This window comes from Harmonia axyridis, chromosome 7 (genome assembly GCF_914767665.1).
Source record: "Harmonia axyridis chromosome 7, icHarAxyr1.1, whole genome shotgun sequence".
In the NCBI taxonomy this organism is placed as follows: Eukaryota; Metazoa; Arthropoda; class Insecta; order Coleoptera; family Coccinellidae; genus Harmonia; species Harmonia axyridis.
Genome location: NC_059507.1, coordinates 37,105,817 through 37,120,676, shown reverse-complemented (window position 1 = coordinate 37,120,676; position 14,860 = coordinate 37,105,817). Strand labels below are relative to the sequence as shown.

The window sequence follows — 14,860 nt, the reverse complement described above, 5'->3', positions numbered from 1 at the left end:
TCTGTAGAATCTTAATCATAACAAATAAGTATATAACAGGCACAAGCAAATAAATTAACATATGTATGGGAACTGTTTCGGGTGTATATGGCCCTAGACAGTTTCACTTTAAAAATATCACAGATGCGTTGACTAGCACTCGATCTACCGAGGTTTGTTTGCAGGGTTTCAAACATAATAAAATTTGGGATAAAATCAATAAATAAAATAAACTATAATATCACAGCTGGGTTGACTAGTGAGTTACTGTAGCATTTTTTCAAATGCTTCGTTTTTTGGAGTCTGCGTTTCGTCTTTACTTTCGATTTCCGAGCAGATATCATCTGTCTCTTTCATCTCTGTTTCGGGTTCATCATCGTACACTTCGTTCATCCTCTGGTTTCTTTTTTCAATGGCTAGTGCTTCCCTGAAGAACTTGCATCTTCCTGATCCTACTGAATGGTCATCTTCATTGCATAACACGCAATGGGGTTTATTTTCGCAGGTTTTTGCTGGGTGACCTTCCTGTCCACATTTGAAGCATGCATTCCTTCTATCAGTGTCTTTGCACTTGCTTGTTAGGTGTTCGTAGCTCCAGCATCTGGTACACTGCCTAAGGTCCACCCTCTTGGTGATTTGACAGTTCGCGAGTCCTATTCTCAGCCTTTTTATTTCACCAATTTTGGAGTATGAACCTTCTTCGATCTTAACTGTTACGGCTTGTGTGTCGTTTGCATTGGGTCTCAATTCCCCGACTGCAATTTCTTGTTTATCTCCAAGAATTTTTTTTAAGGCTTCCATCACTTCTTCCCTAGATGTTTCTGCATCCATCCCTCTGATGTGCAGTGTCTCTTTCTTTTTGTTCGTTCGAAGTAGATTATGCTTCGGGTGCCCTTCGATTTTATTCATAACTTCAGTGAGTACCTTGCAGTCCTCTTCGCACTTATCCATAGTTATAATCATTTTTCCTTCTTTAGTGCTTCGTATTCCGCGTATGGATTTTGAGGCTGGTACGTTCCTGAAGGCGTTCCTGACGTTTTTGAGAGTTTCTCTATATTCCCCGTCCTTGCATTGCACCATTAATGCGTAGGTATTTCTACCTTTATCCCGATTTTCGGAGTTTTCCTTGAAACCTGGTGGTACATATACATGTACCTCCTTTTCCGTCCCGTTTGTAAGGCACTGCATCATTTTTTCCAGGCTCTCTATGGTAATCCAGTCAAGTTTGTGGATTGCAAAAGTCTCTTTTTCTGTTCCCCCTTCTCTAAAGAGCTGCTTCATTTTCGCCCAGAGATCCTCCTGCGACTCTTCATGTGTCAGTTTTATAATTGTTTTCTTAGATAGGGTTTTGTTCCTTCGGTCTCGAGTAAAGGTTTCCAGGTAGTCGATGTCTTCCGTTAAATGTTCCAGTTCCGGATATCTTTCTTTATAGATTTTCTGAATGGATTTACTCATACCTGGATCTCTGTTTCCTACCAAGACTACCTTTTTTACAGCGTCCTCCGTATTTAATGGATTTCCTGCTATTGTTTTTACATTTGAGGATAATTCCTCTTTCCATCTCATTTTTTCTAATTCCTTGTATTTCTCAAAGGTAATCTCCCCATCTGGGAGTTTTTCCAGTGCTTCTATTTTTGGTCTATGCCATGGATTTGTTTGGGTTGCTGCGTCTCTTCCTGTATTTATTTTCTCTTTCAGAGCTCTGATCTCTTCTTTGTACCTTTGTTCGGTTTCCCTTAGTTTTTCCCACAGTTCTTTCTTCTCCCTCTCAAGTTGCAGTATTGTTTGAGTGTTTTCTTCCGGTACCCTTATTTCTTTTGTGAGAGTGTCTACTTGTTTCCTTATATCGAATGTTATATTCTTTAGTTCTCCGGAGGGTCTATATGAAGCATTTACGATGCTTTGTAGGTTTGCTGTGCTGGCAACCAGTTTTGCCATGACTACTTCAAATTTGCTTTCCACAGGTTCATAGAAGTCCATCCTTTTCCGCTTTGTTGTGTTGGTATCTGCTTCTGTCTGATATTTTTCGCTCATACTAGGCATGGAATTTACACGTCCCCTGCCACCTGGAGGTGTTCTGCTCAGACTACTTCTAGGTTTGAAAACTTGTTCGTCCTTTCTAGGATTTTCATATGCGTCTATTCGTTCACTCATCGATTTTCCTTTTCCTGCTTCATCTAATTGATCCGTTTTTGATCTGCTACTACTGTCTTCCTCTTTGCTCAGGTCTATTATTCCAGTAACATTACTCGCGCCCTGGCCTGGTCTCCTACCAGAGTTTGAGTTTTCAGGACAGTCGCTGGATTTCGATCGGGTTGAGCCTGTCCTGGCACCGCTCCCGACCGATACTGGGGTTTCCATTCCCTGCATCGTAATTTTTTCATCCTTGTTTTCACTCATTCATAAATTTTTAGATAAAGGGCAGTGCACGCACACATCCCTGTGTCCTGTCTGACGCCAAGATCGGTAGCCGTAGAATCCGTCCATGAGGGGAAAAGGAAAGGTAAGTATTTGAGGCCCCGGACTCGCTTTCCCAACGTACTAGCGGCCGGAACCTCCACAGGAATATTTCAGGAATGGACAAGGTTTAGGTAAGTATATGGGGCTTAGGGAACATGGGATTTAAAGGTATGAGGAATGCGGCAAAGGCTGGGATTGGCCGTGCCACATTTGGTCAGTCTTTGTTTTCGCCGCTCTCCTTAAGCCTGTTCGACATGGGTGGCCCTGCTGGAACCGAAGTTCCGTCGACATAGCCTCAAGGATCCTTGCGGGTACTTAAGCCCTTCCACCACGACAAGGTGCTGACCTTCGGAAGAGAACCTAACCTAACCTAACCTAACCTAACCTAACCTAACCTAACCTAACCTAACCTAACCTAACCTAACCTAACCTAACCTAACCTAACCTAACCTAACCTAACCTAACCTAACCTAACCTAACCTAACCTAACCTAACCTAACCTAACCTAACCTAACCTAACCTAACCTAACCTAACCTAACCTAACCTAACCTAACCTAACCTAACCTAACCTAACCTAACCTAACCTAACCTAACCTAACCTAACCTAACCTAACCTAACCTAACCTAACCTAACCTAACCTAACCTAACCTAACCTAACCTAACCTAACCTAACCTAACCTAACCTAACCTAACCTAACCTAACCTAACCTAACCTAACCTAACCTAACCTAACCTAACCTAACCTAACCTAACCTAACCTAACCTAACCTAACCTAACCTAACCTAACCTAACCTAACCTAACCTAACCTAACCTAACCTAACCTAACCTAACCTAACCTAACCTAACCTAACCTAACCTAACCTAACCTAACCTAACCTAACCTAACCTAACCTAACCTAACCTAACCTAACCTAACCTAACCTAACCTAACCTAACCTAACCTAACCTAACCTAACCTAACCTAACCTAACCTAACCTAACCTAACCTAACCTAACCTAACCTAACCTAACCTAACCTAACCTAACCTAACCTAACCTAACCTAACCTAACCTAACCTAACCTAACCTATTTTTTTTTTTTTTTTTTTTTTTTTTTTTTTTTTTTTTTTTGCCCTGAGGTAGGGGGAAAGCTAATGCCTTCTCCAGCGGCGGGCCAGAAGATGTTACGTTGCCGCTGGATTTGTGTGGGACTCTCACCTCACTAAAACCCCCTCCCCTTTTAAAAAAAAAATATAGCGAGAACCACCGGAAATAAGCATCTTTGCTTGGCCTCGGTGGCCTCCTATGCACTATGGACTATGCACTATGGCTTGTTGTTCCCTCCTTCGGTCTTCCTCTTCCTTCCTCTTCATTATATTCGTGATGTACTCATACATGACGGTCCACGTTTTTTTGCTTCCGGTCATCTCTGTAATGAGCGAGTTTATGTCTGGGAGTCTTTGTAGTTGACTCCTCACCCAGCTCCTTTCCTCTTCCCATCTCACACATGTCCCATATACGTGTTCTGGGTCGTCGGTCATACCACACCTCTGGCACTGGTCGCTTTCTGTTTTCTTGATCCTTTTTGTGTACGTACCGAACGACCCGTGTCCAGTCAGGAACTGGGTGAAGTAGTAACTGGTTCTCCTGTGTTCGCAGGCCATCCACCCCTCCAGGTCACCTATCAGGGTGCGGGTCCATCCTGCCGTTCTGCTTTCTGCTTCCCACCTCGTTTGCCACATTCTCATGGTTCTCTTTTTCGCCATCCTCCTATTTCCCGGTAACCTGGAGCCTATCTTGTACAGGAAACACGTTTCCGCGACCATCAGGTCTATTGGTGGATAGCCCGCGATCACCTGTACAGCCTCCGCTGAGACCGTCCTATACGCGCACACCACTCTGAGCAAACCCCTTCTCTGCATTTTCACCAATTCTAGCTTTTGTTTATCTCTTTTTATTGCTGCTCTCCACACAGGGGCTGCATACAGTAGTACACTGTGCAGTATTGTGCACAGCACTCTTCTCTTAAAATAACTAGGTCCCCCTATGTTTGGGAGCAGCCGCCTCATAGTTTCCACCTTCTGGTCTGCCTTTTCTGCCAGATACTTTATGTTTGCAGAGAAGGTAAGTTTCTCATCGAACACCACACCCAGGTACGTTATAGATGGTGAAGGTACTATTTCATTTCCGTACACTTGCACTTTTACTCCTCTTCTGTTTCTGGGCCCTCTCACCACGATCATTTCGGTTTTATGTGCCGCTACCTCTAGTCCTTTCGACGCCATCCAGGTTGAGACCAGCTTAATTGTACGGACGATTTTTTCATTTAACCGTTCCTCTCGATCCTCTTCTACCATCAGCAGAAGATCGTCCGCGTATGCTATGGCCTCAACACCCTCCTCATACTGGAGGGTAAGGACATCATCGTACATTACGTCCCACAGTCTGGGCCCTTTTACCGAGCCCTGTGGGACTCCCATGGTGCACCTTCTTTCCACTTTCCCCGCCTCCACCCAGCGGTCTCTGAAATAGTCCTCCACCATCTCAACCAGATATTCAGCACAGTTCACATTTCTCAATTTGTCCACTATGTGATGCCATCTCGCCGTGTTAAAAGCATTTTTAACATCTATCGTTAGCATTACCAACCACTTTCTTCTTGAGCTTTCAATCCTTGACTTCACGCTGAGCATGGCTGATACCGTTGATCTCCTCTTTACGAAACCGTGTTGGTTGTCCGATATTGCCCGCCTGTCTTCCAGTTCCTCATCTAATCTATTTGTTATCATCTTTTCGAAGACTTTCCCCATTGTATTTAAAAGACAGATGGGCCTAAATGATGAGGACAGCTCGGGATCCTTTCCTTTTTTCGGTATCAGCACCACTCTCGCTCTTTTCCATTTCCGGGGGAAGACTCTATTGTCGAGCAGCTCATTAAACATTTGGAGCATCCTTTCCGGAATCACGCTGTGAACTATCTTTAGGCACTCGACCGTCATACCATCTGGACCAGGGGCCTTTCCTGACTTCATAGCACACATAGCCACCCCGAGTTCTTCTGCCGTAAAGGGAGGGGCGGGCCATCTTGGGCCCTCCCTTCTTCTGATCTGTTTCCCTCCTCCGGGAAACAATTCCTTGAGTATTTCTTTCCTCCTATTGGCTGTAAGTGAGTAACCCAGGCTCTGTACTTTTAGGTGGCCAGTGGCTATCTTGTAGGCCTCTCCCCATATGTCCTGGTCCAGTTTAGTCAGGAGGCTTTTCCAATTTTCTCTTTTCGACTTTTTTATTTCTGTGTTTAGCTTCTTTTTCATCTCCTTCATCTCCATTTCGTGTGCATGACGGTCCAGTGCCCTTCCGGTACCCGCCCTGGTGAACCTCCTTCTGGCTTTAAAATACCTTTTTCTTGCCTCATTTATGTCTTCGTTCCACCAGTACGGGAAACCTTTGTTCTCTGTCTTATTTATTCTGCTCGACATTTTGTGGGCTCTTATTATTGATTCATATAATTGTCTTCCCCCGGTGGGGGCAAGCTCTTCAATATTTTTTCTGAAGTCCACGGCGTCCAAGAATACTTTTTTAGCGGGATTTTCTTTCATACTACCGGAGTTTATGTGGAAGTAGATGTGTCCATGCTGGGTATACGGGTTTTCATGTTTAACGGTCCAACCTGTGATTTTGTTTGCTTCCTTTTCGGGTATGAGAGTGACATCAATATGTGACCTAGAAGTCCTTCTTATAAATGTCGGCTGACCGTTATTTACCGCCGTCCATTCCATCTGTGCCAGCCATTCCTCAACATACTCCCCTCTTTCATCAGCAGTGGGGGAACCCCACATAGGCGATTTAGCGTTTATATCCCCCAATATCATAACTTTTCCTCCATGTTTTCTCGCCTCACTGAAAATCTCGTCTATCCTTTCTTTGAAGCTAGATATCGCTATATTTGGGGATATATATAGGGCTAGTATGCTGAATCTGGCCAGCGCCAGATGGACGTAGTTTTTGTGCTTTTTAATTTTTTTAATTTGTGTATTTTTGCTCACTAATTTGATGGCTATGTCCTTTTTGTCGTCCGCATACCAGCCTTCTGTTGAACACATCTTCTTATTTGGCTCAGAGATTACCATAATATCAATTTTTTCTTTGAGTGCGGCTGCCCATGTCATATCATGGGCCGCTTTACATCTCCCTAGGTTTGCTTGTAAAATGAATTCTTCTATGGTATTATAACTCCGGTAGTACTCTTCGGCGTCACACAGTGGACCACACATATTACTCGACTCACAAAATAAATTATTTGTATATATAAAATCAATAAATTAATATAGATAAAAAACTGGTTAAAATACTGTATAAATAAATAACATAAATTAGTGTAAATAGAGAATCTGTAAAAACTTTGTAAATATAAAAATGGGGAATAATTTGTATAAATAAAACCTATATAAATAATCTCTGAATAAATAGAATATATACAATTAAAATCTGTAAACATAAAATCTGTGTAAATAGAATCTGAATAAATAGAGTATGTACAATTAAAAACTATAGAAATAAAAACTGTGTAAATAGAATCTGAATAAATAGGATCTGTATAAATAAAAACTGCAGGTATATAAACTGACTGGGACACGTATGTAAAAAATAAATTAATATAGACATCACACACATAGCTTTCTTTCCCGTATATCATCGTCAACCCGGGTTCATATATGTGGACTTTTTTAAGATAGTGTACAGACATACTCACCCTTTTCAGTTTGTACTTGCACTTCAGCCACGGTAGATCCCCCTCGCTATCTTTGGCGAGTAGGCTCACTTCGAGTTTTTTGAATCCTTTCCTTTTGCCTTTATACAGCCTTCACTAGCTGTCCGATGTCCTTTGTTTTTGCAGTTAAGGCAGTACGGGTCTGCCGTACAGTCCTTAACTCTGTGGTCCTCTGCTGCACAGTTTCGACATTTTTGGGTTCTGTCTTCGTTGGTACATTCATTTGCGAGGTGACCCATCTCCCAGCACCTCACACATCTTCTGATTGCTACCCTTTCTCTAATGTCTACCAGGGAGAAACCTATCCTGACTTTCCTTGACTCTATCAATTTTTTGATCTGTTCTCCACTGGCGATTATGGTGGCTGCCTGCCTACCTCCTCTCAGTGGCCTCAGTGCTTTTACTTCTACCCCGTCTTTGTTTTCCTGAATCTCAAGAACTCCGTTCAGTACCTCCCTAATATCCTCCTCTCCTACGTCAATATCGATTCCGTATAGGTTTGCAGTGGCCTTCCGTTCTCCCCCTGTATATTTCTTTATTTTTTGATCCTTCATTTTCTCTTTGAGCTGTCTGTACACTATGTCTACTGCCTTGCTGTCTTTTTTCATTTCCAGCAATAGATGACCGTCCTTCGTTTGTCTTATCCCATTAACTTCTTCTTTCAATTCTTTTTCGTTTCCCATTTTTCCTTTCAGGTTCGCCACCATTTGGGCATATGTTATATTTTCATTTTTTTCTATCATTATTGCATCTGTTCCATGCACTCTCTTTTTTATTTGTGTTGAATTCGGTCTTTTTTCGTGCAGGTAGATCTCCCCGGAGTAGTCGAAAAAGGCACATTCAATTAATTTCCTTTTTGTTTCAACATCCATATCATTTATTACTGCGATGTGAACCTTTTCCTCCTCTCCGTCTGGTATCGCATACCTGATCTCTGCGGCCATCTGATAGACTCCAAGAATGTCGTCTTCTTCACCCGGCAGCCCCCCTATATGTATATTTCTTTTGTCTCTAATAAGTTTGCCTTGGATTTCGGCGTAGCTCTCCATACGGTGCGTTATCCTCTCCCCTTGTTTTATTTTTCCTTCTCTCACATACTCTATCATTCTACGGGAGCTGCCAATGAGTGGTTTTATAACCTTTACTTCCCCCATTTTGTTAAATGGGGCAAGAACGGCTATTTCTCCGTCCTTGATTTCCACGATACTGTTTGGGTTTAAAATAACCTTGTAGGACTCTTCTGGCCAGTCCTTTCTCAGAACCTCCTCCAAATCTCCCTTTTCCATGTCCTCTTTGAGAACATTTCTTATTTCTGCCACCGATATGTCCTGTCTGATGGCCGCTTCCTCTACCTGGCACCCAAAATCCTGTTTTTCAAGGGCTATTACTGCTCTGTTGGTCTCCTTGATTTCATAGCTCACCATGTCCTTCAAGGCGCTTAGCTCCTTTTGTGTACCTTCCTCTAGTCCCCCATGCGTATCTATCAGTTGTCCGATTTTCTCTTCGACTTTTCGCAGGACTTCTATTACGCTTGCAACCCTGTTGCTGTCCAAACTTATGTTGATGGTACTATCCATCCTTTTCCTTTTGTTGGACCCCACAAGCCACGTTATGAAGTCCCCCTCCTCTTCCGCTTCCTCTTCCTCGGAAATGAGCACCACATCCGATTCAGGAGTTTCGGGGATCTCCTTCCTGCACTCATTTTCCCGGCCATCCTGTGCTTCCTCTGTTTCCATACTCGCATCTACCAATCTTGGTGGGGTTCTCTTCATCTTGTCACTTCTTGCGAAAGCAGTTCCCTCTATCTCCTTCTCTTCCATTCCCCTTGTGGGGTTTCCTCCAGTCGCAATATTAGCTTTCTCTCCCTGGAGTGAGAGAGGAGCTACACGGTCGCTGGATGTCGATCGAGTTTGGCCCGCGCTACCACCTCCCTCGACCGGTACTGGGGTATCCTTCCCCTGCACCGTAATCTTTTTTCCTGATTTGTTGTGCTTTTTCATTTTGATTTTTTCAGGGCAGTGCAAACGCACACATCCCTGGGTCCAGTTTCATGCCAAGGTCGGTAGCCGTCAGATCCATCCATAGGGGAAAAAGGAAGGGTAAGTATTTGAGGCCCCGGACTCGCTTTCCCAACGTACTAGCGGCCGGAACCTCCACAGGAATGTGTCAGGAATGGACAAGGTTGGGGTAAGTATATGGGGTTTGGGGAACATGGGAATTTTAGGGTATGAGGAATGTGGCAAAGGCTGGGATTGGCCGTGCCACATTTGGTCAGTCTTTGTTTTCGCCGCTCTCCTTAAGCCTGTTCGACATGGGTGGCCCTGCTGGAACCGAGGTTCCGTCGACATAGCCTCAAGGATCCTTGCGGGTACTTAAGCCCTTCCACCACGACAAGGTGCAGACCTCGGAAGAGAACCTAACCTAACCTAACCTAACCTAACCTAACCTAACCTAACCTAACCTAACCTAACCTAACCTAACCTAACCTAACCTAACCTAACCTAACCTAACCTAACCTAACCTAACCTAACCTAACCTAACCTAACCTAACCTAACCTAACCTAACCTAACCTAACCTAACCTAACCTAACCTAACCTAACCTAACCTAACCTAACCTAACCTAACCTAACCTAACCTAACCTAACCTAACCTAACCTAACCTAACCTAACCTAACCTAACCTAACCTAACCTAACCTAACCTAACCTAACCTAACCTAACCTAACCTAACCATAATTGAACCTGAATCGATTTGCAATCACTCTAACCTAAGTTAAGCTCATGGACCCTAACCTAAGTTGAGCAGAACTGACCTAACCATAGTGGGTTAGGTTAAACCTAACATACTTAGTTAGGGTAAACCCTAACTAAGTTAAAAATCTGCATTTCTATAGAAATGAAAATTTAAAAATCTTCAAATTTGGCATCAAACGAAAGGTCTTAAATTATCGATCCCAAATATGTTAAAAAAAAAAAAAAATTCTTGAATAGCATCTACGGTTTCCGAGTTATGAACATTTTAACAAATGTAAACAAACCCAAAAATTGTCGAGTAGGGTATCAAATGAATGGTATTAAATTATCGAGCTCAAAAAGGTAAAAAATTGTTGGGTAACATGGACGGTTCTCGAGTTATTAACAATTTAAGAAATGTAAACAAACTGAAAAAGTATTGACTTTAGTATCAAATGAAAGATTTGAAATTATCGATCTGAAATTTGTCAAAAATAGTTCTCTAGGACCAACAGTTTTCGAGTTATTAAGAATTGAAAAATTCTAAAAAATTCGTCGAATTTGGTATCAGACGAAAGGTCTTCAATTATCGATCTGAAATATGTCAAAAATAGTTGTCTAGGATCAACAGTTTTCGAGTTATTAAGAATTGAAAAATTCTAAAAAATTCGTCGAATTTGGTATCAGACGAAAGGTCTTCAATTATCGACCTCAACAGTGTCAAAAATAGTTGTACAGGATCAACGTTTCTCGAGTTATTAAGGTTTCAAAAAATCTCAAAAAAGTGTCGAGTTTGATATCAAACGAAAGGTCTAGAATTATCGATCTCAAAAATTTTTAAATTTCTTGGGTAGCACCAACATCTTCCGAGTTATTTACATTTTAAAAAATGTAAACAAACCAAAAAAATTGACAAATTGTGTATTAAACGAAAGGTCTTGAATTATGGATTCCAAAAATGTTTAAAATTCTACTCTGGAATGAATGATTCTCGAGTTATTAAGACTCGAAAATTTATAAAAATATTGTTGAATTAAGTATCAAATGAAAGGTGTAAAATTATCGATCTCTAATATGTGTAACGTTGTTGGATTGGATCAACAGTTTTCGAGTTATTAACATTTTAATAAATGTAAACAAACCAAAAAAATTGACTAATTTGGTATCAAACGAAAGGTCTTAAATTATGGATGTCAATAATGTCACAAATTTTTTGACTAGCATCAACGGTTTCCGAGTTATTACGATTTTAATAAATGTAAACAAACCCGAAATTTTTCATGTTTGGTATCAAATGAAAGGTACGGCCGAGAGGATGTTAAAAATGTCATAGAATATTCGGTAGGACCAACGGTTCTCCCGAAATAACGTTACTCAGTAAATATAAGAGATCTTGAAGAATTATGTTAGCTCATTAGGTCAGTTCTCCTTAGGTTAGAGCGATTTCTGGAACTTTTTTTTTACATGTCATTATCTCCACCCCTGTCCAGTATTCAAGAGATGAAATCTAATCTAGGATCGACGACGTATCCAACGGTACCATCCGCACCTCCGTAGCACCCTCCGTTGAGGAGATACAGCCGTTATAAGATGGCCACGCCCACTTTTAAAAACCACACCCACTATAATTGGACACGCCCACTTAATTAGAAATCGTCCCAATACTATCCTTCCTCATCGAACGAACACGGACCCTACCAGATCCACATAAAACTTTAAGAATCAATGGCACACGACGCGTAATTTTGAAAATTCCAAAACATGTCGAGTTTGGTATCAAATGAAAGGTACGATCGAGGGGATCTCGAAAATGGCAAAAATCGTTCGCTAAGACCCGCGGTTCTCGAAATTTTCGAGATTTTCGAAAAATTCAAAAATGACGAAAAAGTTGCTCCCGGTCCTGTAGAACTCGAAAATACAATCGGCACCTCTCTAGAATCTGTAGTTCTCCAGATATAACGTAACTCAGTAAATATAAGAGATCTCGAAGAATTATGTTAACAGCATTAGGCGAGATCTCCTTAGGTTAGAGCGATTTCTGGAACTTTTTTTTAACATGTCATTATCTCCACCCCTGTCCAGTATTCAAGAGATGTAAAAATTGAAATGTAATCTAGGATCGACGACGAATCCAACGGTACCAGTCGCACCTCTGTAGCACCTTCCGTTACTGAGATACAGCCGTTATAAATAGCCCCGCCCACTTTTACAAACCACACCCACTGTAATTGGACACGCCCACTTAATCAGAAATCATCCCAATAGTCTCGATCCTTTTCGGAAAAACACGGACCCAACCAGATCGACATAAAACTTTAAGAATCAATGGCGCACGACGCGAAATTTTGAAAATTCCGAAACATGTCGAGTTTGGTATCAAATGAAAGGTACGATCGAGGGGATCTCGAAAATGGCAAAAATCGTTCGCTAAGACCTACGGTTCTCGAAATTTTCGAGATTTTCGAAAATTTCAAAAATGACGAAAAAGTTGCTCCCGGACCAGGAGAACACGAAAATACAATCGGCACCTCTCTAAGATCCGTAGTTCTCCAGATATAACGTAACTCAGTAAATATAAGAGATCTTGCCAAATTATGTTAACAGCATTAGGCGAGATCTCCTTAGGTTAGAGCGATTTCTGACATTTTTTTTTAACATGTCATTATCTATACCCCTGTACAGTAACTAAGAGATGTAAAGACTGAAATGTAATCTAGGATCGATGACGAATCCAACGGTACCATCCGCACCTCCGTAGCACCTCCCGTTACGGAGATACGACTGTTATAAGATAGCCCCGCCCACTTATCCGAACCACGCCCTCTATAATTGACCACGCCCAATTATTTACAGATCATCCCAATACTTTTCTCCATCATCGGAAGAACACGGTCCCTTCCATATCGACATTTAATTCTAAGAATCAATGGTACACGACATATAATTTTTAACAATTTTCATCATAACTTGTTCACACAAAATTTCGTTGATTTTTCGTCAATTTTTACCACAACATCAAAATTGTCGCTGCAAATAAATGCGGACTCATAGGCGTTAGCAGTCGCTTTAGAGAGCAGCCACGCGTCCATCCATTTATTATATTCAATGTATCTATATCTACTGTTGGGGTTTCTTTCATGGCTTCAACCCTTAATTACTGACTAAAGTCTTACTCCTCCAAGCGTATAGGGTGTCCCAAATTCGATGCTCACTGAAAGCATCTCGAGAACCAACGAGCGTTCATTAAAATTCGTGGTCAAGAGTGCTGTGGAGAAATAGGAGTTGATTTTCTGATTGAGTGTGAGTAGCGAGTAGCTTGTAACATATTCTTCCCAGATTCGAAGTATGTAAACAAATGTTAGTGATATGGTACAAGCTAAGCGCTATACTTGTTGTCACAGAAAATCAACTCGAATTTCTACACAGCACTCTTGACCACGAATTTGAATGAACGCTCGTTATAAGATTTGGAGAACAAATCTTTAATCTCTTTTTTCGAAAGAATGAGATATCAGGAAGCAGTTCACAGATATCTTGATACATTTTCGAGTTACAGGGAATTTCTAAAATATATTTCGCTATATCTTGGTTTCAGTTCCAGATATTCGAAAAATTCTAAAACGTATACTTTTTATGGTTCATATGATTGATTGATCAATCTTTTAACCATGTGCTTGGCTAGTCGCCATCGACACATTAAACAATCTGCAACACAAATCACAAAAAATCTCAACAATCACAAACTATTTTTACAATTTAACTTCACAAATGCTTTAATTTTATTTTCAAAAAGACTCTTTCAAATTATGGAGCTCCAAAATGGGACGTGAGGAAAAGTAGTCTTCTCACCGTAACGACCATTTTGGAACTCCCATGGTTCATATGATACTCATAACAGATCATAGAAATTAATTACCGTTTAAGAATCAGAGGTTATTATATCAGTGGAAGCTGGATTATTGAAATCGAAACCCACTAATCGTAGAATAGTTTCCAATGAATGAGATAAGGTGAATATAAAACCATTAAACGAAATGTTAATAGAAATATACGCGTCTGCAATACACCATACAGTTTGCATGAATAACTTCGAATAGATGGCGACACATTTTCATTATGTGTTTAATAAATGCACTACGCACGAATACCTATACCAAGGATCCTGACCCATGTCAGTTTCTTCTTCGAATTTCATATTATGATGCTGATATTTTCGGAATATATGCCACAGAGTGAAAAAAACGTTGTGAAAGTAAATGCGTTCTTTCGCTTTTCCTTCATCATTAGTTGTTAACTCAGTGGATAAATTTTCCTTACAGTAGCGGAGTATAGCAAGAATATAATTCCAAATATCCAGGTGCAGTTGTTTTCCTACATGTTTTCCTACGCAAGTTCTAACTGAATGATGACAAATGCGAAATAAATAGCTTAATTAAGTGTTGGCAGTAAAGAAGTGCAACTGTTCTCTGATATAATGGGTATCGTTATTTATTGTGAAATTCATTTCGAAAATATGCTGGTATGAAGTAAAATTTAATGACAACTACCTAATTCATCCTCTATTTAAAATCTTTTTGTGAAGTTTTACCTCTATAAGATTGAGTTTTCATCTTATTAGGCAAAAATTTAGACCGACAATAAAAATTGAATGCTAATGGGTCTGGCAGTACGCTTTTTCTCCTTCTGATTAAAAGTCAGCACTCCGCAGTAAGTATTCACGTTATTTCATACTAGCAACTGTATTTTGTCACGATAAGCAATTACGAAATTTGCAAATATGAAACGTTTACTTATTTAAAATGTGATAAAATGTATTTGATTCTATACATTATATCCATCAAGCTAATTGAAGAAATGAAAATTATTTATTCAAGAAAACTATTCATATTAGAATCCTGTATGATGGTGTCGAAAAATATTTCGGATTATTTTATTAT

General features: G+C 40.6%; 2 protein-coding genes across 2 annotated transcripts in view; one reads left to right on the top strand and one right to left on the bottom strand.

The window, feature by feature from the left end:
• Nucleotides 1–243: 243 nt before the first annotated feature.
• Nucleotides 244–2,379, bottom strand: LOC123685395. Its single transcript, XM_045625051.1, has one exon. The coding sequence runs from the start codon at nt 2,377–2,379 to the stop codon at nt 244–246; it is 2,136 nt and encodes a 711-aa protein (XP_045481007.1).
• Nucleotides 2,380–14,358: 11,979 nt separating this feature from the next.
• LOC123684111 overlaps nt 14,359–14,860 on the top strand; it is a 55,118-nt gene continuing 54,616 nt past the window's right edge. Inside the window, exon 1 of the mRNA XM_045623238.1 lies at nt 14,359–14,630. The gene's annotated coding sequence lies outside the window, so the exon portion shown is untranslated. The remainder of the gene's footprint in view (nt 14,631–14,860) is intronic.

Excerpts from the sequence above, each read along its gene's own strand:
- LOC123685395 (XM_045625051.1), bottom strand. The coding sequence starts at position 2,379 with ATGAGTGAAAACAAGGATGAAAAAATTACGATGCAGGGAATGGAAACC.